The following is a 27,155-nucleotide window of genomic DNA, read 5'->3' on the forward strand; positions in this document are numbered from 1 at the left end:
ACCTGGTCTGTCGATCCTCCGGGAGGGGATGAGATCCATGGGGGCTGCTCCGCCGACACCACACCGTCAACAGAACATCGACACGCCGAATCACAGGACGTGATTCGGTGGGCGGTGTTCTGTTGACGTGGCGGTGGAGGTGGAGCAACCTCCACTTCCCCGCCGACTGCCAGTATGGCTGTTGGCGGCTCTCCGTCCGAAAAAGGACGGAGAACTGCCAACAGTCATAATACGCTGAGCGGAAAACCGGCACCACTGGCGGTCTTCAGCACGGCGGTCCCTCCGCGGTCTTGAGAATAGACCGCCGAGATCAAAATGACCCCCTCAGTCTCAAATTAATTCCAAAGTACCTTTTGTCTTTAACCCTTTGTCAAAATTCATAAATGTTCTTGCATTGAGCTTGTATCCAATGAACATGTCTGTTGTACTAAAGGTACTCTGTGTACCTCAATTTACAGACTGATGTAGCACTAATATTCTGTGGTGTAGCATACACTTCAAGCAAGAGTTTTAAATTAGGTTTTTATTCTTTGGAACAAGAAGATAAAAGTAGGTCATCATCAAATAACTGTGCATTGCCCAACGCCTCCATTTGGAACAATTGCTGGTCCTTCTGTGCAAGGCACATCCAATAATCCTCTACACAGGTCATCATCAAAAAAGTTGTCTCGCTGTTCCTCCATTAAGTGATTTTCAATACATGGGACTTTTTATTTACAAGTTGTAGACCATGGAGTGTACTGTGACAATAGTAAAGGAGGAAAGAGGAAGAGAGACAGGAAGCCAGGCTGACCCCAATTATTCTGCTACTAGACAAACCATTAGCCACTAAAATCAGGGTAAACCCACTTCTCACTTTTACTGCAGTATTTGCTTGCATAAAAGTCATTTATTTAGATTTCACATTGCAAGAAATCGACAAAACAAAGTTTGGGGAGCCTTCAACTGGAAAAAGGGAGACGTTAACATTGTGATTGTTTGTAGGGAGGGATTCACATCCAGAGCTGCACAACACCTCTTTAGCACAAATTTTAAGCACAAATTGAAAGCATGGTGCAAATCAGCTCTCTCTAGAACAAGAGCCCAGTGTGACCTAGCTATTATGCAGGTAGGAGCCACCATGTGGAAGTTGGTATCCCCGCAGGGTCAGGATTTAGGTCAATATGTACCCTAGTCCAAAGTGGACTTGTATCTGTTTAAAAAGAACAATTAAATGGTTTTCTGTGGTAAGAGTGGGGTCTGCCTACTAATTCCAGACATTATGGCTATAAAGGAATTAAGCTGGGATTAAATGCTTTCCAGTATAAAGCATTGGGATGCCCCTTACCTCCTGCTGCCCCGGCAAATGTCTTGTAGGCTAGAGCCATCAATTTTCTCGGAATCGATTTAGGAATGTCAGTAAGAATTGCCCAAGAGCTCTTCCATCCAGCTTTTTGCTCTTGCCCATGAGCCTGGGATGCATGCTTCTGGATACACGTAACCTGGACGACCACTAAAAGTGGGGTCTGATGTCAATCAATCAGTCAATCAGGAATTTGTAAAGCGCACTACTCACCCGTGAGGGTCTCATGGTGCTGAGGAGGGGGGAGAGACGGGGGGAGAAAGGGGGTGATGGTGCTGCTACTGCTCAAACAACCAGGTCCTGAGAAGTTTCCTGAAGGTAAGGAGGTCTTTGGTCAGGTGGGTGGGAAGAGTGTTCCACGTTTTGGCGGCGAGGTGTGAGAATGTTCTACCACCAGTTGCGGTCATGTGGGACAGTGAGGTCGGCGGAGCGGAGATGACGGGTCGAGGTGTAGAAGGAGAGTCGTCTGTTGAGGTATTCTGGTCCGGTGTTGTGCAGTGCTTTGTGAGCATGGGTGAGGAGTTCCATGTCAGAAAAATGCAGGAACAGCAGCCAATAAGACCTGCCCCCAATCATCTTTTTCTAGGAAGCCAAACTCTGGGTAGTTTTATACTACTTGCTACCAAAGTCATTTCTCTGTCTGTGGACTATGTGGTAAGTAAGATCCGTCAATAGATATTGTTGAATGCCACTATAAATAGAAAATACAGCCTAATTGACAGGATAGGAAGATGGCAAAATGTAACTTTTCCTGAAGAGGCATAACTGTTTGCACGAAGCCTGCTGAAAGGCAGTGGGAAGGAGGCAGGAGGTAAGCCCAACAGACAAATCAAAAAGTGCCGGGGAAGCAACCACCTAAAAATGGAGGCGAGGGAGACCAGGTCCTCTAGATTATCTTTACAAATTCTCCCATGGCCACTGATTTGAATGTTGCATTGACCTTTGTTATCAGGTGATAGTGCTGCTAAAACATGCTCACCTTCTGCACTGTATTATAGTTCTTGAAAAATTAGATTTCTCTATCATGTATGTCCCCCCCCTTTTTGTCTCCCAGTCCTTACTGATTTTTGTCCATACCTATCACATCATCAGATGTCAGATGCAGAGCCTAAACATCTTACACTTCATATGGACAGTCTTCCATCAATCATTATCATTTTGATGATATCTATTACATGACAGTGAGGCTTCAAAAACGGTCCAATCATTTTGTTCAGTAAAAACTTAACTTCCATTTTTCTGCTAGTTACCTTTACTTACTCACCCACAAATTGACAACATTGCCAACATTGCCTTTAGCTACTATTCAAAATAATTAAGGTGACAGGATAAAACATCACAATACTGCTGTTATGAAACGGGTTGAACAACCCTCTGCGGCCTTGTTGTAACAGGGACGAACTCAGGTGCAATATCCAATTGAACCCCCGGGGCACTTCCGTAGTAGGTCAACGGACAAATACATATCCGGCGTAGAACAGGACTCTGAGCCAGAATAGTGTAATCCAGTACCAGGATTGCACTATAATGATCCAAAGTCACCATGTATTATCTCCTGGATAGTGCAATGCAATGATATCCATCCAAGGCAGGCTTTAATGTATTTGCATCTGCATGCTGCCTTAAGGCTGCTTCAGGGCACTCTGATCTATGGTTACATTACAAATATACATTTAGTTGAGGCTGCCCATTCCACATACAGAATTTTAAAATGTTCATGCACGCTGTACCTCTTTGTAGGAGCATGGAGGTGTTAGAACAACAGGAAAAACCTGTCTCCCGCCACCTGCAAATACAAATACAGAATTTACTCAAGGACATAAAAGAAAAGGTAAACACCTGTGCATGAACACGTAGCATACATTGTAGTATATTTAGAATCTATGCAACTGTGCAGGCTGCTAAATGCTATTTGTTTCTACTGTTGATTGTGGGGAGGGACATTATTCACAAGAGGTGAGGCCTTGAGTGAGTTACGTGCCTCCACTTCATCAAGAATGGTAGTAAACTGCATATTATGCACATCTATACATATGGTTTATGTCACAGAATTGTTTTGTTTGTATTTGTATCTCAAAAGTATTTAAAACCATAATGTCAAGAGTAATTTTTTTGAAGAAAGAAAAATACACATTGTGGCTATCAGGAGTTGTATCCCTCTATAAACGCACTGAAACATCCAATCAGCAAGGCAGTAAACTATTCTTTTTCATGCTATACATACATATCAAAGAGGTGGTAGCCATTCTGGTGGTAATTATAGTTAGGATTCCCAGAGATAAAAAAAATCCTCAGATTTTTGATTAGTAATAACTCTGTCACTGTTTTATAAATCTCCATGAAACACTGTAGACATATTCCTTTTTCTACATTGGCAGATAATACAAAGTTTTGTGGCGGTTAGATAAGAGTGTGCAAAGGAAAAAGGAGAGTCCCAAAACATGTTTTTCCACCAATGCATTTTCAATAGACTTTTTCACAGATTTTGCGACAAAATTATTGAACAGATTTACATGAAATTCTGCAGAAATATAGATTATGGTTGGAAGGGGTCCATTTTATTATTTGATCTGAATTGGTTCAGTAGTTTATATGTCATAAGTGACAGAAACGATGTGACATTTTGGGTCGCAGTATACTACGGTACCTTGAAAGCATACCACAGTACATGGCAATGATGAAACACAAAATTATTAGTTAACCAAAGCCCTTGCAAAATAAAAAGGCAGCCATTTTGTGTAGGCCACACTTTGGTGGTCATTACGACCCTGGCGGTCTTCTGACCGCCAGGGCCGAGTTGGCGATCAGACCGCTGCCAATGTGGTAGTCCGGCAGCCACATTACAACCGTGGCGGTAGCACTATGGTCAGACCGCTAGCACCACCACTTCTCCACTGGAGTGGCTGGCGGTGCTGGAGATCTGATCCACCAGGGCAGCGCTGCATGCAGTGCTGCCCTGGGTATTATGAGTCCCCTCTCTGTCAGCTTTTACATGGCGGTAGCAACGCTATGTAAAGGCTGGTGGAGACGGGGGCATGCACTTGGCATGAGCAGTGCAGAGGCCCACCATGGCCAGCTCTGTCGCGCTTTTCACTGCGCAATTTGCAGACAGTGAAAAGCGCGACGGGTGCTGGTGCACCCTACTCACCGCAACATTGCTGCTGGCTCAATTATGAGCCAGTGTCAAAGTTGTTGGCTGTTTACTGCTGGATCAGGGGGTAACTCTTAACAGCTGCCACAGGAAGGGGACGGCACTGGTGCTAACCCGACCTTCGGGGATTTGGCAGGCGGCCTTTTCCACCTGCCAAACTCATAATGAGGGTCTTTGTCTTTGTTCTGTGGTTTCATGTGCAATATAGTTTGTTTCTTTTTTTATATACCGGAAGACATAAGCCAGTTTAGCAAACTCTCTACAGTAAGGAAAAGTATTTTTATTGATTTCTATATTTTTTTTAAAAAGTTATGGAGTACTGCAGTACTTTCACTAAATTATCTAGAAAGTACAACAGCACCTATTGAATAAAAACAAATTGATAAAAGACACTCTACGACACTTTTCTCCACTGTATGACACTCTAGTATAGTCTACTCCCTTCCACTATACAACACTCTACTCCCTTCTATGCCACAGCACTCTACCACACTCTACTCCACTCACTGCCTCTCTATGACACTAATACACTCCATGACAATCTACACAACTCCCTCTACAGCACTACATGCCACTTTACTACTTTACTCCACTGTTTGACACGCTACTATATTCTACACCCCTCCACTCTATGACACTCACCTTACTTAATGCCACTCCACTTTACAACACTCTATGCCACTCCACTCAACCACACACTACAACACTCTACTCCACTGTCTGTCACTCCACTCTAGGGCACTTCACTCATTAAGACTCTCTTTCACAATCCTCTATGACACTCTAATCAATGACACTCCACTCTATGACACTCTATTCCACTCTTTGTTACTCTACAACACTGTAATTCACTTTGTGTCACTCTACAACACTCTACTCAATGATTTGAAAAACATTTTTATTTATAAAAAAAAAAATGAAATTCAATAAAAAATAAAGTTGAGGATAAGTTATAATTAGGAAAAAAATGTTAATTGTTTGTATAAAAATCAACTTACACTACTCACACATTAGAAATTCATAAGTTATATTTATAACTTTATACTTATAACTTAAAGTGACAAATTACACCCAAACCAAAAAGAACTATAACTAGCCCGTCTCCGTACAGTGTTGTCAACTCGCTAGCCAGAATATTTATTAGTCAGATTGAATTATTAAATTCATCTACAACATACAGAAATATAAAAATAAGATAAAAACACTGCACAAAATCAGAATCACACATACAATAAAAACATTCAAATTCAATTGTTAAAAAATAATAAACCCTCAGGTTTAAGAGACGAGTTAGCAGCTGATGAACATTAATCGATCAAGAAAGTGACAAGTGCAAAAGTAGTACAAATACTAAAGTGCAAGGCTACAGTTTGCTAGTCAGTGCTTAAGTTGCTTTGATCTTTTGAGCAGGGCTGCTTGGAGGAATTTGGTCACAGGATACACTACATTAGGGCTGAGATCGGTTTTGCATTTGCTTGCTAGTTCCCAGTATAGTCTAATCCCCAGAGCCAAACAAAAGGGCTTGCTCCATTTGGATCGCTCCGACTGTACGTGGAGGAAAAAAAGAACTGCTTTCTTTACATGAAGGGCATTTGTCATGGTCTAACTGAGGACCCAACCAGTTTTTCGTAAATGATCCTAGAGAGCAATGTTAGCAAATAGTCTTAAAAAAATTCACATTTGAAGGTAAACTTACAATTTAACAATTATGCAGTTACGTTCCCCAGAGAGGGTGAGGTCACTCTTTTTGTCTGGGCTTGGAACCAATAATTCTTCTTCACTATGATAGGCACGTAGGGAGAAATAAAAGATGGATTAACCCAGAATTCTTCTAACCATAATTTGACTAAAGACTGTTTGATATACCTCAACCTTGGAAATTTTAGGGCCTGTGATCTGGTGATGACATCTCAAAGGCTTGCTCTGAACTGCTCTCGTTCTTCAATGAGGCAAAATCTAACCCCATAGAAAAAAAGATTTTAAAGCTGCACACTTGCTTATAGGTTGCAAGCCCAAGTCAAGCAGCACAGGGAGTACTCAGAGGGAGCCTCAACAGGGATCTTACAAGGGAATTCTCTTGGTGTGCGAGATCTTAAATATTGCTCCATAAATTGCTGCATTAATTGTCAGTGCTCTAAAGGCCTCCAAAGCAGGAGAGACTGGATAGGTTGTAAACCCTTTAAAACATTTGGCTATCGTACATGTCCTATGTTTTAACAAACAATTGCTCTTTTCAATTTGTTCCCCCCAAGTGTCCTGCTCTGACCAGCTAACACCTAAATAGTCAAAGTCTGTAACTCTTTCCAAGCCATTTGAAACTGGGCTTATTGAGCACTTATACTGCCTCCCACAATTGAATACCATTAGTTTGGTCTTTTGGGCATTTATTTCCAAGCCATTTTTTTTTCTAAAGCAGACCAAACTTCTCTATCGATATCTGGAGGTCTTTCTATGTATTTGATAACAATAGAGTGCAGTTGGCAAAAAGTAGTACCCGAATCTTTTGGCCAACAAGATTGGGTGAGTCATTACCACAATTAGACAAGAGATCTAGGTAGCCATTAATGAACAAAAGAAATATTGTAGGGGCTAACACGTATCCTTGATGGACCCCTCTATTAACTTCAAGTTTCCTTGTAAGTTCGCCATTGGGGCCACTGCGGACACTAGCATAATTTTCAGACTGTAGACTTTTGATAATGGCTAATATGTCCGAAGGCACAGAAAGGTATGTAACGGTTCGCCATAATTTGCTCCTGGAGACCATATCAAACACAGCCTGCAGGTCCACGAAATCAACATACAAGATGCCCCTTCCCATGATCACTGTCTTCCATCTGATCAATTGAAAATAAAAGGCCTGTTCATTTGTACCTATTTTCTACCTAAAACCACCTTGAACTGGTTTAATATACACTTTTTCCGACACCCACTTATTAAGTGTCTAAAATCTGTTTACAAAATATGTGTTGTAAATTATCAGTTAGACTGATAGGGCGCTATCTGCCTGGTTCGTTTTGGGACACTTTTTTTAAAAATAGGGACAATTTCTACACCCAGCCAAGATTCTGGGATTGGACCTCCCTGATAAACAGTATTACATAGGGTATTGATACATGGTACTCATATATCAGGATTAGAGTTGTAGAGATAATAGAGATCAATTAGAATCTTATTCAAAACCAGTGCCTTTCCTGGTTTCTTGGCCTTAAGAGCTACTGCGGTATTAGCCATTCAAGAAAAAGGTTTTGTAAGGTCGGTGGGATGTTTTGTGGAGTAAGCAAATCAGGATTAAAAAGGAGGGGTAGGTAAGGGGGCACTGCAGAATGAAGGTCTCTGGCATATTGTGTCCACTCCTACCTTCAAGTGAAACTAAATACCAAAAGAGTTTAGAATCTTTAGCTGCATCAAGAATTTTCTCCATGCTCGCTACCTCCCATGACTAGCTTCTTATACAACATTTCTATACAAAGTCTAGTCTCTTTTACCTTGTCTCTACCACCCAATTTGATAGCTCTTAGAAGGCTTGCTTTTTTAGAAAGGCAGTTTGAATTCAACCATTCTTGAGACTTATGGTGCATTGTTGTCCCAGGCCTCGATTTTGTGAAAAAACACTAACCGCTTTAAATAATACATCCTGAATCTCAACAATGGAATTGGGGGAATTCATGTGTGTTTTAAAAAGTTAAGTGGCAAAGAAGAGTCGTCAACTAAAATATGTTTTAATAAATTTTTATTAGACTATATGGCAACCTATTTAACAGTCTTCATGTTATTTGTCATGACTATGCCATCTCTTCCTTAATATGGTCCCTTAGCTAAGTTATTAATTAGTATATCGTCAATAAGGAGAATGGAGAATTTTGCAGTCGTGGTTGCTCTCATCCTGCAAAGCCATAAAAAGTCAACAAGCTCATTCCACAACCCCAGGTTAACAAATAAATGATCTAAGTGATTTCTATTCGTCCCCCCTTTTGAAAGTAGGACCAGGTTTGCTGTCAGAGGGGGAACGATCATTGCATACTTAATGGGCATATGACAGGTTAATATTGATGGTTTGCATGGCAGACTTAGAGAGTCCCTTATCTGGACTAGCATCAACTTTCGGTCTACCCCAGTGATCGTCCACATCTCTAGCTACATCAACAGCAAGGGGAGAAGGCTCATATCGGACATTAATGTCTCCTCTTGTTATGATTGCACAGATTTCAAAGTGAGATTTTAACAAGCAATTTAGGTATCTTAAAGTGGGAGATTGCATGGAATTATTCAATGGTCTAGTGTAAATATTGAACAGTAATACATTGTTACCATTAGGCAAGGTCAGTTTAAAAATAATTATGTCCAGGCATGAGGTAGAAATCTCCTTCAATTAACAGTGGAGAGATGTTTTTATTCAAGTGCATAATCCTCCTGCTGCTGGTCAGAAGGAGAATTTCAAGACATAACTTCACAAGACAATCTTAAAAATAACCGAATGGGGTGCTTCCAGAGATTTAACAGGTTATAGGATACGTAGCATAGAATTCTGCAGCTATCACTGGTGATCAAAGTTGGAGGTGAGGCTGAGAGAGCTCGGAAAAGAGGGCATTTTTAAGGCTAGAGATTCCTTCTTAGACATGGAGCATGGATTTTTCCAGTCTGGGTTCTCAGTGATACCCGGACCAAATTCATGAGTAAGGACTGGCTTATACTGGGACCTAGATACTTTAAATGTTGAGGTGTACTTCCATTAGGAAAGAATCAATGAGAGCTGGATGGCCGATCAGTAGAGCTGAAGGTGTCAGGTGGTCTCCCCAGTTGGATAGGCTCCTTAACTGTTTGATCTTCTTTGGGAGAGGTTCTAGTTAAGGACAATTTAAATTAAATTGAATTTCCAAAACAGATGGTGGATCAGATCTGAGGCCAAGAGACAGGAGACTACTTACTAGCTCAACACTGGTCAAGGAGATTTTGATGTAGTTCCAGTTGCTGCTTGGACAGGGGTAGCGTTTCACGCTCACAATATCATCATAGATTACGGAAGAACAATGGTGCATACTTTTGATCCAGTGTATTAATTTATTCATCAGAGATATTCCATGTTCATACCTATATTAGTTCTGTCCTAATTTGGGTACCTTAATCATAAAAATTTCTCTCTCATCAGGGTACCATTGGGGGCAAGCGACATTACGTGATTGCAAATTATTTTAAAAAAATAGCTGATGTACTGAGTTCAAAGGACATTCCCCTAAGAGCACGGAAGGTTTTGACTGTAGGAGCGGAGCAATATGGAACTGTTTTAATGTTTCTCGCTTCCCTAGGTGTCACCCCTCTGCAAGATGGTGCCCTATGGGGATCGTGGCATTCTATGGTCACCTCATCCTTATGCAAAGTCGTCAGAATTGTTGGAGGAACGGGAGGAGGAGGCGGAACAGGGTCATAATAGATGAGAGCACAAGCATTAGAATCAGGTGACATGGTTGACATGGGTATAGATCCTCTTGTTTTAATTAAATGGCACCATGGGATGGGATTCTGAGGCCTGAAAAAAGGCTCAAGGAGGGGGGCTGCGTGCTTTCTCCCCTTTTATTAAAATGTGACTCTTGTGGGTGAAGTCCCCAGGGCCTGATAAAGGCTCGTGGGTGGGTAGGGGAGGGGAGGTGGAGGATGAGGGGGGTTGTGTAGTCTCTCCCCTTTTAATTAAATGCAGCCCCAGGGGTTGGAGTCCCCAGCCTGAAAAAGGCTTTGGGAGGGAACTGCACGCCCCTCCCCAAAATAATAAAATAGTTGACCCCCGGGCTCTACCACATCTTGTGGGGTAGTTTAATGCATCGGAGGCTACTTTTATTTTTTAAATGACAGCAGATTCTTTGCAGTAAAAAAATTTAAAAAAAAGAAAATGGCTGCACAGTCCCCCCACCAGGCCTAGGGGGGCAGGGTATCACCTCCCTGCCCCTTATATGTTTTTTTTACTTTTTTACAGGTCCCCCCCCCCCCCAAGTCATTTATGGCTGCCACCACATCTTTGTTTTTGACAGATAATCAGATCTCGTAATGTTTTGTTAATGCAGTTTATAAAGAGCACATTCACCAGTAGGTTTCATGCCGCTAAGGGGGGGAATCAAAAGGAGAATACAGAGGGTTGAGAATTAGAAGTAGGCTTCTTTCAATAGCCAGGTTTTTAATGTTTTCCTGAAATCTAAATAACAGGGTGACTATCTTATTTCAATGGGTAAATATTTCCATAAGTTGGAAGAAGTGACCGAAAATCTAGCACAGCTTCTTCCTCATAAACTTGGGGATTGTTATGTAGTTCACATGAGCAGATCGTAATGAGCGCTTGGGAGTATACTTATCTAGTCGGGAAGTGATAAAAGACAGGCTTTTATTATGGAGTGATTTGAAAATGATGCATCCAATTTTGAAGACCGTTTTGCGTTCTACAGGCAGCCAGTGGAGATTTTTCTCATTTTTCATGAGAGAGGTGATGTGGCATCGTTTTAGTTATTTGTAGATTAGATGGGCTGTCTCATTTTGGACGATTTAAAGCCTTGGATCTATTGGCTCTGCAGACCCTGTGTTATCAAATATCAATATTTTTTAACCTTCTCTCATCTCTACTACTGAACGGATTTACACCAAATCATAGAAGTACACTTTCTGGACCAAGATCTAGCTTTCTGCCAAATATTGTGTAATTGTGTTCAGCCATTTTGGCTGTAGCTGTGTCAAAATTTCCTTTGGAAAAATTAATGTGGAAAATTTTTTCTTACACGTTTTCTCGTGTCTGCTTGACAGATCACCCCAAAACATTCTGGCCCAATTCACAAAAGTAAACTTAGACCAAAAGTCTAAGTTTAGAACTGAAGTCTAACTTTACTCACAGTAAAGTTAGACGTTTGGTCTAAGTTTAGACTTTGAGAACACCTGAGGAGCGTGGCAGGAAGAAAATGCTCCTGGCCTATCCCTAATCTGTGAGCCTGCAGGAAGGGTATATGGAAATACGGAGCCTGGAGGTCCAAGGCCACCATCCAGTTCCACGATCCTGGGCAGACAGAATCTGGGCCAGCATGATCATTTGAAATCGGTCCTTCCACGGGAAACATTCAGAGGTCAAACATTTAAAATAGTACGAGGGCCTCCTTTCATCCATCGTCTGCACAACTAAATAGCAGAGGTAGTAACTCATCTCTATCCTGAGGCCGGAACTATCTCAATGGCTTATTTGGAAAGTAGAGCTTGTGTCTCTTGCAGCAAGATGGAAAACTGCTCATTTGGGACCCCCTCAGATGTGGGTTAAAGCTGTGATGTGTTGGAAAGGAATGGAAGGGCATAGCCCTGCTCAAAAATCTGGAAGACCCATCCTTTGGATGTGATGGATTTCCACAGTGGGAGAAAGTGGTGGATCCTTCCTCCAACAGTGTGGGTAGGACTTCTACAGATAAGCTAAAGCAGCTTGGCAGCTGATGCCGCGGGGGAGGGACTGGTAAGACTGGTGCAATTATGGACCTGTATGATGCCTGTTTGAACCGACTCCCTGACCACAAGAGCACAGAGTTGACTGTTGTGGGGCAGAGGGACCTGGCACTGCCTGTATGCCACCTCCCTCGAGTAGCTTCAGAAAGGCTAAAACTGGTGAGAAAACTGTCTGGCAGGGGTTGAGAATCCTAAAGAACATGTTGTCAGCTTTTTTAACAAGTAGGAGGAATCTATCAAAAGGGGAACCAATGAGGGATGCTGTAAATCTCCTGAAAACCCAGTGGACTGCATCCGTGCATTGCGATGAAGCACCACACTGGTGCTGACTGCTTGCCCCAAACAATCGGTTCTATCCAGGTCGGCACAAACGATGTATTTGGCCATATCCTGACCATTTTGATTGGTTTGAACCAGGGAGGCCATACATTTTTCCAGAACTGCTGGCATGATCTCTAGCTATGTCCAAGAGAGCATTTGTGTAGTAGGAGACTGCATTGATCAAACTTGTGGCCAAGCTGGTTTCACTGAATGCCTTAGTCCTCTTTGACTCCTTGTCCCGGTGGGGCTGAAGGGAATGAGATGGGCATCAACTTGCTGCAAGAATCCTGAACCACCAGACTCTCTGAAGGAGGATGCTGCGTAAGAAAATCAGGGTTGACTGGCACTGGTCAGTTCACCACTGGGCAAGAACAAGGCTTAGTCCAGATGCCCATCAGAATATCAGTTAGGGATTCAGTGAATGGGGAGTAAGAGGTCAGAGAAAGTAGGCCCAGGATGCAGGACTTTCATAAGAACATTTATTTTAACCTCAACAAGAGGCAGTACTAGTTCCAGGTCCTTAACACAATGTCGAATTAGGAAAATAAGCATCTCTTCTGTCGGGTCCAATGGGGACAACAATTGGGAAGAATCAAGCCTACGCATCTCCTGTCGGTCCATATATAAACTGTCATCATAATAATGTAGGAATAAATCATCCCCATCATCACCACTGTCATCTCTGTGAGATACATTTTGGTCAGAATTGGAACCAAAAGGATGACAGAGCCTCTGAGGATGGCTCTAGGGTGGCTGTATGTTGTCCATATCAAGTTGTACAGGAACCCGGTGTGCTGGAGTGGCGATGGATGGAGTATGACCTCGTTGAGGTAGAGGTGGACTCGTTTTAGGGTCAGACATTGGAGTCGGCACCAATCCCATACCAGCGATGTCAATATCTGCATCAATGAAGAAGGGATTGACTCAGTTGACAGAGCCAGAATGGGAGTCAGCATCGGAGTCAGTGCAGAGGCTCAGGCAGGTTCAAGGGGCTCAGGCGGCACCGAGGTTCGTGGTGCACAGTGTATCTCTTTCATTGTCTGTTTGACATCACTCAGAACCACTCAGTGAAAACCATCCCTGTTTCTCACTATTACCCATCTATGTTCCTATATGTATTCTGTTACCTATAAGGTTCAGTGGGAATTATTTTAATGAGTTGCTCCACTCAGTTCCTGTGTTACATTTTAGATGATAAAGTCCACGCTTTAACTGCCTACATTGCACTGTCAAAACTGACCTTGAATTTAATTTAATATGTTTTGTTATTTTTCTATTTCTTTAAAGCCAAATCAGAACACTGTGTGTTTTTTTCAGACTAAAACAGGGGCACCACTTCACCCAGTCCTCATCACCACCACCACAATGACAGGGTCCAGCCAGAACTAGTATCCCTTTAATTACACTTGTGAACGGGTGGGAGAATGGCGTGGAGGGGGTGGGAATCATCATGGGGTTGAAAGCACTGCCATTCTGTTGCCTATGCTCTGCTTCAAGCCTCCACATTCCAAGGCAGTGCATGATAATATTGGTGATCCAGCGCCCCCAGAATACAAAGGACCCACTGAACTGAAGGCAGTCATCTAATTTGGGACTTGTGAGGGATTTGCTGGAATTGACATTTTATTGGGGTGGTTTTAATACCCTAGGAAGATGATCCTAAAATTTCCCATGGTCCTTTGGGCTTCTAACTGAGACAGACACAGGTTTACAAGTCTCTGATTGGTGTCATCCTTTTGTTTAGCAACTTGGACAGGAAATATCTTCCTGTCTTTGGGGACAACTTGAATCTAGGGATTCTTGGAAGGTGAATGTCATCTGACCAGGCTACTTAGTTCAGCTCATACAATGGACTGTTTTCTGTGGGCATAAGGCTGAGTGAACCATCATGAACTTAATTCTGACCGAAACTGGCTTCCAGTAGTGTCATACTTTAACCTTCACTTGGTTTCTTCACAGTAAGTAAAGGGAAGTGATTGTTGGTGCTAGTGTAAACTGCACATAAATTGTCCTAGCAAGGCACTTTTCTGTGATTCTTGAACAACTTGGGGTTGATTTTCACTCTTGGAGGAAGATACAGAACATGTCAGCGAAAAGGCCTTGGAAGTCAGAAAGCAGTTAGAAAGTAAAATAGCTAACATATATTTCTCTCTTATGGCCTACAGATGAATGAACATAGTAGTGCCAAGGATTTAACTTACATATGAAGAGTGAAGATAAGTCCTATGAGTACTGCGGAGGTGACATCTGTCAGGATCCATACAAACCTATACCCCTGGGGAGTCTGGGAAAGAAAGGAAAAGTGTCATTAAAGGCTCAGAAGTGATGCACATTTACAAAAGCAGCGTATATTCTCTTCCTCTTTGTGACATTATTTTCTTGAAGTTGAAGGAAACCTAGAGTAAGTCACATTTAAATTGAAAAACATGTTACTTTGTTCTGTATTGTTCAGTCTTGAGACTAGCGAAGAGCCACTTTGGTGCAGTGAAGGTCCCTCACACGCTTAATTTTCAGTTAATAACAGCTTTTTAAACATCTCTCAGGCCCATCAAAACTTCTTCATGAATGCTGCAACGCCTCTTTAAAGTTAAAAAACTGAGATTCTTGGGCACTCTTCAGAGTGAAATCCTCTTCTTGTGTTTGACCCCCTTACTGGAGCATGGCCAAAGTATGTGTCCTTCCACTGGTGGCATTTTGAGAGCTACCTGTTTCTGTCTGAGAGCAAGCTCCTTCATGTGCTTCTTTCAACCCCACCCATGTTGTTGCGTGCCCCCACTCGCTTTCTGTGTCGCTGCTTGCCCCCACCTGCTGTCCGTTGCTTCTGCCCCTGTTGCTTCCACTGTCACCTCCCCCATCCACTTTAAAAAAAGTTTTAAAACGCTTTTACTTGTTTTGATTTTACTTACTAATCTGACTTGAATCGGCAACTAAAAACTTTACTTTAGCCATGCTGCGCAGCATTGGCAATACAGAGCAGAGTGGCTAACAACCATTGGCAAAAATAACAGGTGACAAAGGAGTGAGCGATGGGCTTTGCTAAAGCTTTAGCTATAAAGCAGTCTTAGTGTTCTTGATCACTGAAGGTGTTAGGGTTATTGCTACTACTGCCCTGAAACTCTCTGAGTTACAAAACACTTTACACGTGACACAAAATAAAACATAAAACAAAAATAATAAGCAGTAAAAGAAATAAAGCACATCAACTGTGACTGAGATAATGAGTGCCACTCCAGGGTGTCCATTATCCTTTACACATCATCGTTTGATCAATCACCGTAGTGTATTTACATTCTGTTTTGTTAGCAGACAGTGAACAGCAAGAAACCTGCAATTACATTTCTAGGGTGTTAAAAGCAGGTGTTAGGTCAATACTTGCCATAAGAAAGAGTGGTTGATCGATCTTCCGCAAGATGTGAGCAGTGTTGGTGGTCACAGAGTGAGCGCCCGAGCACCAAGCCAATGAGAACAGCCACGGCTCACTTATCACATAGAGGTTTGTAGTGATATTGGCACTGCCATAAATGCTGTAAAAACAACAATCATTAAAAAGGAAAACAACAGCTCTGGTTTTCTTGCTCTTCTAGGACTTCAGCAAATTCCTATAAAATGGCCTACAGTAATGAGCAGCTTCTGGTAAAGAGCAAAACTCGGAGAAGATTAAGCTGGTACCCAGGCCAGGATCCTAGTTCATCAGGGAGGTTTTCCTAGTTGGCATGTGTTAGAAATTGGGTTTTTGGTTGGCAGTCAGGTTACCCTCTGTCCAAGCAAGAACCCTCACTCTAGTCAGGGTAAGTCACACACAATCCAAAATTATCCTGTGCCCACCCTCTGGTAGCTTGGCACGAGCAGTCAGGCTTAACTTAGAAGGCAATGTGTAAAGTATTTGTGCAATAAATCATACAATACCACAATATAGCACCACAAAAATACACCACACAGTGTTTAGAAAAATATATAATACTTATCAGGATAATTGTAGATCAAAACGAATAAAGATGCAATATGAATTTGTAAAGATATCACTGAAAAGTGATATAAAGTGTCTTATGTCTTTAAAAAGCAAACAAAGTCTCTTTCAAGCACAAAGTACCTGGTTTTGGAGTGGAAAATCTCCGCAAAGGTCCGCAGAAGAGATACTTGGAAAAATGGTGTGTGTGTCGATTTCTCCCCAGCACACACGGACTTGCGTCGTTATTTTTCACGCGGGGAAGTCGTGCGTCTTTTTCCGGCGCGCAGACAGTCTCTTTCTGTGGGTCACGGGGATTACCAGATGTCCCGGGTCTGTGCGTGGATTCTCCTGCTTGTTTTCCTGCTGCACGTCGTTCTGCGGGGCTGTGCGTCGAAGTTTCACTCTCACGGCAGGCGTCGATTCCTCCTCTGGAGGTCGGGCGGGGTTGTCCTTGTGAGGCCGTGCGTCAAAGTTCCGGTCATCCCGAAGGCGTTGCGTCGATCAGCTTCGGTGTGCGGCGTTTTTCTAGTGAAAAAGAGAAGTCTTTTTGGCCCTGAGACTTCAGGGAACAGGAGGCAAGCTCTATCCAAGCCCTTGGAGAGCACTTTTACAGCCAGACAAGAGTTCAGCAAGGCAGCAAGGCAGCAGGCCAACAGCAAGGCAGCAGTCCTTTGTAGAAAGCAGACAGGTGAGTCCTTTGAGCAGCCAGACAGTTCTTCTTGGTAGGATGTAGTTTCTGGTTCAGGTTTCTTCTCCAGCAAGTGTCTGATGAGGTAGGGCAGAGGCCCTGTTTTATACCCAAATGTGCCTTTGAAGTGGGGGAGACTTCAAAGAGTGGCTAAGAAGTGCACCAGGTCCCCTTTCAGTTCAATCCTGTCTGCCAGGGTCCCAGTAGGGGGTGTGGCAGTCCTTTGTGTGAGAGCAGGCCCTCCAGCCTCCCCGCCCAGGAAGACCCATTAAAAATGCAGATGTATGCAAGTGAGGCTGAGTACCCTGTGTTTGGAGTGTGTCTGAGTGAATGCACAAGGAGCTGTCAACCAAGCCCAGCCATACGTGGATTGTAAGGCACAGAAAGATTTAAGTGCAAAGAAATGCTCACTTTCTAAAAGTGGCATTTCTAGAATAGTAATATTAAATCCGACTTCACCAGTCAGCAGGATTTTGTATTACCATTCTGGCCATACTAAATATGACCTTCCTGCTCCTTTCAGATCAGCAGCTGCCACTTCAACAATGTATGCGGGCAGCCCCAATGCTAGCCTATGAAGGGAGCAGGCCTCACAGTAGTGTAAAAACGAATTTAGGAGTTTTACACTACCAGGACATATAACTACACAGGTACATGTCCTGCCTTTTACCCACACAGCACCCTGCTCTAGGGGTTACCTAGGGCACACCTTAGGGGTGACTTATATGTGGAAAAAGGGGAGTTCTAGGCTTGGCAAGTACTTTTAAATGCCAAGTCGAAGTGGCAGTGAAACTGCACACACAGGCCTTGCAATGGCAGGCCTGAGACAAGGTTAAGGGGGCTACTTAAGTGGGTGGCACAACCAGTGCTGCAGGCCCACTAGTAGCATTTAATCTACAGGCCCTAGGCACATATAGTGCACATTACTAGGGACGTATAAGTAAATTAAATAGTCCAATCAGGTATGATCCAAGGTTACCATGTTTAACAAGGGAGAGAGCATATGCACTTTAGCACTGGTTAGCAGTGGTAAAGTGCGCAGAGTCTAAAAGCCAGCAAAACAGAGTCCAAAAAGTGGAGGGAGGCAGGCAAAAAGTTCGGGGTGACCACCCTAAGGCTTTTCAGGTCTAACAGTATGCATGAAACATTTGCTCTAAGCTGCAAAGTCAGATCATTTCACCATCTAGGACCTTCCAGCCAGAAGGATCCCCTGCCAGCACTTCCAACTAAAATTAAAACCATGCAGCTATGACTTAAATACATGATGTTAAACAATGTACAACACAATCTATAGCCTAACTACAAACTGTTGACTGCTTGTCAAATTCAGGAAGGATTATATATTGCTGTTGAAGTTTCCGATAGACTTATATGTCAAATGAGGCAATACTGTTGGGGTTTGTTCAGGGCAACAGTGAGTTCCACAAGTATGAACAATTTTCAGAAAATGTCTAGATTACGGAATGTTTTTGTGTGTGTGTGTGTATTTGCTAGGTCTAGATCGCACATGTGCTATGCATTAAATCTACAAAGACTCAGAGAACACAAAGATAGGTGTGGTGCTTATTGGAGGCAGAATAGGCCAACACCACCATAATTGTACATTGTCGCCAGAGAACTATAACATCAACTCCACATCTGTGTTCCCAGAGACCCATAATATGGGCAAAAAGTGATTAATGACACACAAACATGGAGAAGTTATTGTATCTACAAGACAAATGATAAGACATGGAAAAGGGATCCTGTGGTGAAGTGGGTCAGTGCTCTACTGAGACCCGCTAGAAGAAGGTGGCAGCACAGTTGGGTCTTCAGTATAAAAGAATATTAATAAACATGAATAGGCATAGGAAATATATATTCAGTCAAGTGCTTTTAGGTGTGGGGATCACAGCTGAGTGATTTCAGAGGTCACATTTGGAAATACAAAGTGATTTTGAACAGTTTCTCAAGAGTGAGATTATTTCAAGAGTTGGAAGGCAGGAAATGTGACTTCTGGTTTGTCTCCTAGGTTGTTAAAAAAAAACCTAGTCACTTGGCGGTAAGCTACTGCTCGAAGTCCAAGTCTTTCCTGATACAGTCCTCACATGCAAGATTTTATCTCCATCCTGCTGAATCTGTTCTCTAGTCGACCAAAAAATAGTTCCTCCAACATGATCTCCGGTACCAGGAAGGTAGGAGAAAATGTAGGCACTACCTCATTACTTCATGTCATTTATACAAGGAGCATTCTTACACAACAAAAATTAAATATAATTAATCCCAGTCTCGGAGGGAATGCATTGGGGAGACTTGGACTCGGAGTAATGAAGACCAACTGTAAGTAACGTGGGCATTCCGTCCTCGTCCATCTTTCCTGATCCAGTCCTCCCATGCAAGATAATGCCTAAGCATCACTGATTGACTACATTTCAGAATTGCAATAGTAGAAGACAAACTCTATTTATGTGTGCAACCTAATAATTAATAAAGGATAACTTCTCCTTTAGAAACAAACAAAAATGTATTACTGTAAAATCTACATTATGTCTTTGAAACAGACACCACCTGATCTCCAAAAAAAGTAGAAGACTTCCACACAGCTGCACAACAGATGTCCCTCAATGAAGCCCCTTAAAAAAAAAGCCCAAGAGGCTGAACTTGCTCTTGTTGACCTACCTTCCACTGATATATGAATCGATGTGTCAGTAAGTACATAACTCATGATTAGGGTGGACTTAATCCATCTAGATGGAGTGGCTGTGGAAAGGTTTGAACCCTTATTAGGGATTCCAAAAGTCACAAACAAGGAGTCTACCTTTTGAGAAAAAAAAGACATCCTGTCTAAGAAAGTTGAAAGAGTCCTGTGGACATCTAAAATATGAAGCTGCTCCTCTTCAGCCAAGGAAGAAGCCGGGTGAAACCTGGGACAACAATGTTATGTGAGCAATGGAAAGAAGATGGAATTTAGGGGTAGAAAAGTGGAACTGAGGCGAAGTTCGACTTTATCAGGAAGGAAGTAAATGAAGGGAAAAATCACCTGCAGAACCCCTAATTGCTCTTCTTCCAGAGGAAATTGACAGCAAAAAATACAACACCTTCTGTGTCAAAAAATTTAAATCAACTAAATCAAGGGTTTCAAACGGAGGGCTAGTTAACAGCTGAAGATCCAAGAGTAAATCTCACAGTAGGATAGAGGAGTGAATGGCCGGACACTGGAGAAAGAAACTACGTAATATTCGAGAAGTTAAAGGGACAATCCTAGAAACCATGTCCTCCCGAAATGCCTAAACTGCAGCAAACTGACCCCTTATAGTATAAAGTAACAATTCCAAAGGAAAACCATCTTGTAAAAAATCCAGTATCTTCACCAGTTCACTTAGAGTCCGAGGTAAACCCTTGAACAGACACCATTTTTCAAAATGTTGCCAATGGAGGTTGTATTATTTTCTAAACAAAGGACAGCATAGTGTCTGCCAATTCTAAAGAGCAACCCTGTTGTAACAGAATCATCTCCACAGCAGCCAAATCCCCAGATTCAGCCAGATGACCAACTTCTGGGAGAGGACTGGCTGGCTCAGTTGATGCAAACCAAGGGGAACCATGGTCTCCTCGACCACCCTGCAACCATTTCACTGAGATTGCATCTATAGCCCATTCTAACAGAGATGGAACTAGGGAGGAGAAGGGAATTCTCTTCTGTGGCAAAGAGGTTCTGCCATGGGAGTCCGAACATCTGAGATATCTCTTGAAATACTGGCAAAAAGACACAAAGGGGGAAAAGTCCTGCAGAGTTGGTCGGCAGGCCCATTCTCTCTTTCTCTGAAAGATACACTGCCTTCAGAGAGTGGTGACTGAGTTCTGACCAAGAACAAATCTCTCTGGGAAGAAGACTGGAAGGTTGAACTTACCTCCCTTGACGATTCTTGTAGGTTTCCACCATCTAGTTGTCTGTCTGAATGTGAACTTATGGATATCTGTTCAGGGGGATTAAAAATAATTGAGGAGCTCTCACTTCCGCTAATTACATCCAATTCACTGCAAGCAATAGAACAGCCACTAGTGGAGGCAAGAGCTTTGTAAAACCCCTTTGGGCCAAAGTCAACCCAAAAGGAAGGACTTGACTTGAAACTAGCAATGATGGGTTCCTACTGAAAACCGTAGACATTTCTGGTGCTCCAGGACTAGTGACACATGTAGATATGGATCCAGCACATCTACAGATGTTAAATGATCACCTAGCTTCAACAACAGAAATATGTTTTGTTTTGTGATCATTTTGAAAGTCTAATAGTTTATAAACATGTTAAGCCCTTTGATGTCCAGGGCTGGACAAACCTCTCCAATGGATTTTTGTACTAAGATTAGAATCAAGTAATATCATTGACCTTGTTTGTGGGGTGGTACTGGAATAATGGCTGTCTTGAGCAATAATTTGTGATTTCCATCTAACAGAGCCTACTGCTTTCCTGGACCCTTTGAAAATGGAGTAGGTTTGTAACATACAGAGTAATCTTTAGAAACTCTAGATGAAACCCCTCAGTCACCACTGTCACTGCCCACAGATCTGGAACTGATTGATTCCAAACATCTTTGAAATAAAGCAGCCGTCCCCTGACTGGAAGGTCCTGTCGACAGACATGCTTTTTGAAGATTCAGGGGACTGGGGTTAACAGCAGAGGACTAAAACCATTAATTATATGGATTTGGGGCACCCTGGCCATGATCCCTTCCTTGAAAGGGATTCAACACCCCTATACAACAAGTAGAGGAAACGTTCTCTTGTAGCCAAAGCCTTTGCTCCTGGAGAAGGACTTTGCTGGAGCTGCATGCTATATATTCTCAAATATAGTCCTTTTTAGCATACCCTCCAATTGTTGGCTGAAGAGCCTGGAAACATCAAAGGCTCAACGCCGATTTCTATGATGTATCAGCTTTCCAGCACTCATCTATAGATGAAGACAAGCAGAAGTAGCTGCCCCTAAAGCCACTGCTGAGGCACACAGATTATCAAATGACAAATCCAATAAAAAACAAAGATGTAGCTCCCTGAACTAAAGGAGGGATGAACAGTCCAAGCCTTTAGGACAAGATGGACGAGGAGGTAATGGAGTTGGGTTGCAGTTGAGGTTAGGATGAAAAAGGTTCGTGCTTCCTAAAGTTACAGGAAGACATGACAAGATAATAAAGAAAAGAAAAACAGCAAAGAAGCATATTATCAGGTGGGTGGAAGGAGCAAGGGTGCATTGAGCAGAGTTTCTCAGTGAAAAGAAACCAAAGTTATTCTTTGAAGGTGATGGCTGCCAAAACCACAGAATTATAACAAAGGATGGAAGAAGCTGGGATGTGAGGCACATAGCTATATGTAGTGGTCCTTGTTCTGTGAGAATCTAGGGCCTATATTTACAAGGAGCTTGTGACGCCGCTGCTTCCTTTTTTTGACGCAGCGCCGGAGCTTTCTTTGCTCCATATTTACAAAGTGACTCATTCAGTAAAATGCATCCTTTTCTCTCCTGTGTGCCATTTTTTTACCTGCACTACAAGTGGCTGCATCAGGTTAAGTTAATCATACGCAAGGTAAGCCTTTCCTTCTTAAAATTCCACACAGAACGGACGCATCCATATTTACAAGTTGTAGGAAAATGGCTCCCTGTTGCAGTTACCCCCCACGTTTTGCCTGATACTGATGCTGACTTGACTGAGTGTGCTGGGACTCTGCTAACCAGGCCTCAGCACCAGTGTTCTTTCACTCACAATTGGCACACTCCTGGCACACAGATAAGTCCCTTGTAAAAGGTACCAGTGGTACCAAGGGCCCTGTGACCAGGAAAGGTCTCTAAGGGCTGCAGCATATGTTGTGCCACCCTAAGGGACCCCTCACCTAACACATGCACACTGCCATTGTAGATTGTGTGTGTTGGTGGGGAGAAAAAGACAAAGTCGACATGGCATACCCCCTCAGGATGCCATGCACACAAAATACTGTCTGTGGCATAGGTAAGTCACCCCTCTAGCAGGCCTTACAGCCCTAAGGCAGGGTGCACTATACCACAGGTGAGGGCATAGCTGCATGAGCAATATGCCCCTACAGTGTCTAAGTTTATTCTTAGACACTGTAAGTACAGTGTGGCCATATTAAGTATATGGTCTGGGAGTTTGTCAAAAACGAACTCCACAGCTCCATAACGGCTACACTGAATACTGGGAAGTTTGGTATCAAATTTCTCAGAATATTAAACCCACACTGATGCCAGTGTTGGATTTATTAACAAATGCACACCGAGGGCATCTTAAAGATGCCCCCTGTATTTTACCCAATCCTTCAGTGCAGGACTGACTAGTCTGTGCCAGCCTGCTGCTGAGAGATTAGTTTTCGACCACCTGGGGTGAGGGCCTTTGTGCCCTCTGAGGCCAGAAACAAAGCCTGCACTGGGTGGAGGTGCTTAACACCTCCCCCCTGAAGGAACTGTAAGACCTAGCAGTGAGCCTCAAAGACTCAGGCTTCGTGTTACAATGCCCCAGGGTACTCCAGCTAGTGGAGATGCCCGCCCCCCCTTGACACATCCCCCACTTTTGGCGGCAAGAAATGAGAAAAACAAGGAGGAGTCACCCACCAGTCAGGACAGCCCCTAAGGTGCCCTGAGCTGAGGTGCCCCCTGCCTTTAGAAATCCTCCATCTTGGTTTTGGAGGATTCCCCCTATAGGAATAGGGATGTGCCCCCATCCCCTCATGGAGGAGGCACAAAGAGGGTGTAGCCACCCTCAAGGACAGTAGCCATTGGCTACTGCCCTCCCAGACCTACACACACCCCTACATTTAGTATTTAGGGGCACCCCAGAACCCAGGAAATCAGATTCCTGCAACCTGAAGAAAGAAGAAGGACTGCTGACCTACAAGCCTGCAGAGAAGGAGGAAAACGACAACTGCTTTGGCCCCAGCCCTACCGGCCTGTCTCCAACTTCGAAAACCTGCTCCAGCGACGCATCTGACAGGGACCAGCGACCTCTGAAGCCTCAGAGGACTGCCCTGGACTACAGGACCAAGAAACTCCAGTGAACAGTGGTCCTGTTCAAAACCAGCTACTTCTTTGCAACAAAGAAGCAACTTCCAAGGACTTCATGTTTCCCGCCGGAAGCGTGAGACTCTACACTCTGCACCTGACGCCTCTGGCTCAACCTACAGAAAACCAACACCTCTGGGAGGACTCCCCAGCGGCTGCGAGCCCGTGAGTAACCAGAGACAAACCCCCTGAGCCCCCACAGCGACGCCTGCAGAGAGAATCCAGAGGCTCCCCCTGACAGCGACTGCCTGTAACAAGGGACCTGATGTCTGGAACCAACACTGCACCCGCTGCCCCCAGGACCTGAAGGCGACCCTCTGCCTTGCCCAGGTGGTGGCTGTCCAAAGAAGCCCCCCCACTGTGCTTGCCTGCACCGCTAGAGTGACTCCCGGGTCCCTCTATTGAAACCTATGCAAAGCCCGACGCCTGCTTTGCACACTGCACCCGGCCGCCCCTGTGCCGCTGAGGGTGTGTTTTGTGTGCCTACGTGTCCCCCCCCCAGTGCTCTACAAAACCCCCCTGGTCTGCCCCCGAGGACGCAGGTACTTTACCTGTTGGCAGACTGGAACCGGAGCCCCCTTGTTCTCCATAGGCACCTATGTGTTTTGGGCACCTCTTTGACCTCTGCACCTGACCGGCCCGAGCTGCTGGTGTGGTAACTTTGGGGTTGCCTTGAGCTCCCAACGGTGGGCGGCCTATGCCCCAGGACTGAGACTTGTAAGTGTTTTACTTACCTCCTAATCTAACCTTTACTTACCTCCCCAGGAAATGTTGATTTTTGCACTGTGTCTACTTTGAAAATAGCTTATTGCCATTTTTAGACTGTACATGATATTGTTTTCAATCAAAGTTCCTAAAGTATCTAGGTGAAGTACCTTACATTTAAAGTGTTTGATGTAAATCTTGAACCTGTGGTTCTTAAGATAAACTAAGAAAATATATTTTTCAATATAAAAACCTATTGGCCTGGAGTAAGTCTTTGAGTGTGTGTTCCTCATTTATTGCGTGTGTGTGTAAACAAATGCTTACCCCTACCCTCTGATAAGCCTACTGCTCGACCACACTACCACAAAATAGAGCATTAGAATTATCTACTTTTGCCACTATCTTACCTCTAAGGGGAATCCTTGGACTCTGTGCACACTATTTCTTACTTTGAAATAGAATATACAGAGCCAACTTCCTACACAAGCTTTTAGGAAAGTGGTGCATTGTTGGCAAATGTCCAAAATGCGTCAAATTCCCATGTCTACTTAATCCAGGTGTAAAAATGATGCATTGGCTTTCCAATACTGATCTGACCAGGTGAAGTCACTTTACACACTAGAATATGTCTATATTTCACTTCCCCTCTACTAGTAGTGGGTCCCCACATGTGCCACTCAGGGTGTTGGATTCCCTTGAGCAAGCTGGGACCATGGCACCTATGATTACGTCATCCTCTGCAGCAAGACTATGTGAAGTTTTGTCTAATGTTTTCAAGGGTCAGGACAGGATTGTCACTTATCCATGGAGGAAGGGGTTCTCAAGTCCAGGCCAGCATACTCCGAAACGACAACAGGTAAGTACACACATAAGTTATGTAATATATTTATTGCCACTTCAAATTCCACCATATACTTGTATTCACTTACATTACACTGTCACTCACTATGTCACACATACTCAGGTTTCTACATACACATATGTACACTATGCCCACTGTAATGTGACACATAGACATACTGCACGCATACTCTCTTACATCCAGGACCAATGTAAATGGTGATATTCCACCATTTTAACGCCTTTTACATTGGTCCTAAAACATTAGGCTACTACCGTCATTTAAAACTGACGCAGCACCTCTGAATTTTGACATGTCGCTGAAGTTGCATCAGTTTTGACGCCAACTTCAGCGATGTGCCACTTTTTTGGGCGAAATTGTTACATCAAAGTTTCCACAGATGCGTCAGAATTTATGATGGACGTTGGGTCAATTTTTTTTCCAAACACAAACTTATGCTTTGGGAGTCTGCTTTTGAAAAACAAAAATATTTGCTGAGGGGACCCATGAAAAAATGGCAACTACCTAGCAAACTTACAGTGTCTTCAGAGAAGCTGCCATGGCAGTGGCTTCTCTGAAGGTGTGGAGATCTCTGCCAAGTAGGTGGAGATCTGTAAGTATGGTGGGCTTTAGTCTGCCAAGGCACCAACTACAAGCCTCCACTACCCTGGCGGAATGGAGCATGGCCTGCTGAACATTAAATAACCAGTAAAGTTCCTAAGGGTGCTTATACAAGAGATGTCCTAGGGGTAGACTCTTTTTTAAGCAGGCTCACCCAAGGTGTTAACCTCTGCTACTCTGGGCATGCCTTCATGAAACATTAATTCCTGTGAGACAGACTCGGCTTAAATGTACCATGGGTGAACTCCATGATTCTGCAGAATATTCAGTATCAGCCAAGGATTCTCATTCAGACGGAAGCAAAAATGCAATAAGGTACACTAGAGTGTAAACAAATACATGAACTGTGTGATCCCAGTGTACAGCTAAGGAGCTAATCCGACCAAGAATGTCCAGCAGTGTTAATATGGGGTGGGGTTGCAGTTAGACTGAGAGGATGCAAATGTGACCTAGAGGGAACTTTTGTAAAGTTTTCCTGTTACCAGTGTTAAATTCATTATACCATTATTTTGATTCTCCTGCTAGATTCTATAAAGGGAAGGGCATTTTGTGAATATTAAAATCACACACTGCTAAACATCATTCAACCGGATTTCACCCTGGAGGTATCCTGCGGCTGTGGGGACACTTTGGCTGAAGTGTGTTCAAGGCCCTATATTCATACTTTAGTTCTCTTCTTCCTTCATCTGCTCCCCCAGTAAGTGCCCCAAAATGTAGACTTTGGGGGGCGGGGGGGGGGAGCAATGAAAGTTTTTAATAAGAGATAGTCAAATGGCTTTTGATACATTTTTATGAAACAGGCATTTTGAGATGTGTCACTACAGTGCCTGCCAATGGCTCCTCATAAATCCTCAATAAATGTGTTTCTACTATGTAAAACCTCCCTTCGATAGGGGTTGGCGAGGACACTTTACCTTTGAAACAGGATGCTTGGCACCCTGTGCCACGCTAAAGACCAGCTGAGTAGTGTTGTGTCTAAAACTGCTTTAACTTCATACAACTCAACTAAGTTACACATTTGGAGAAGCCCAGTCCT

General features: G+C 43.4%; 1 protein-coding gene across 1 annotated transcript in view; it reads right to left on the minus strand.

The window, feature by feature from the left end:
* GDPD4 (glycerophosphodiester phosphodiesterase domain containing 4) overlaps nt 1-27,155 on the minus strand; it is a 167,154-nt gene that overhangs the window by 4,286 nt on the left and 135,713 nt on the right. The window contains exons 13-15 of the mRNA XM_069203911.1: nt 15,652-15,799; nt 14,477-14,559; nt 3,073-3,128 (exon numbers count right to left, since the gene is read on the minus strand). Coding sequence (XP_069060012.1) covers nt 3,073-3,128; nt 14,477-14,559; nt 15,652-15,799 — 287 coding nt within the window. The remainder of the gene's footprint in view (nt 1-3,072; nt 3,129-14,476; nt 14,560-15,651; nt 15,800-27,155) is intronic.

Source organism: Pleurodeles waltl, chromosome 8 (genome assembly GCF_031143425.1).
Source record: "Pleurodeles waltl isolate 20211129_DDA chromosome 8, aPleWal1.hap1.20221129, whole genome shotgun sequence".
Lineage (NCBI taxonomy): Eukaryota > Metazoa > Chordata > Amphibia > Caudata > Salamandridae > Pleurodeles > Pleurodeles waltl.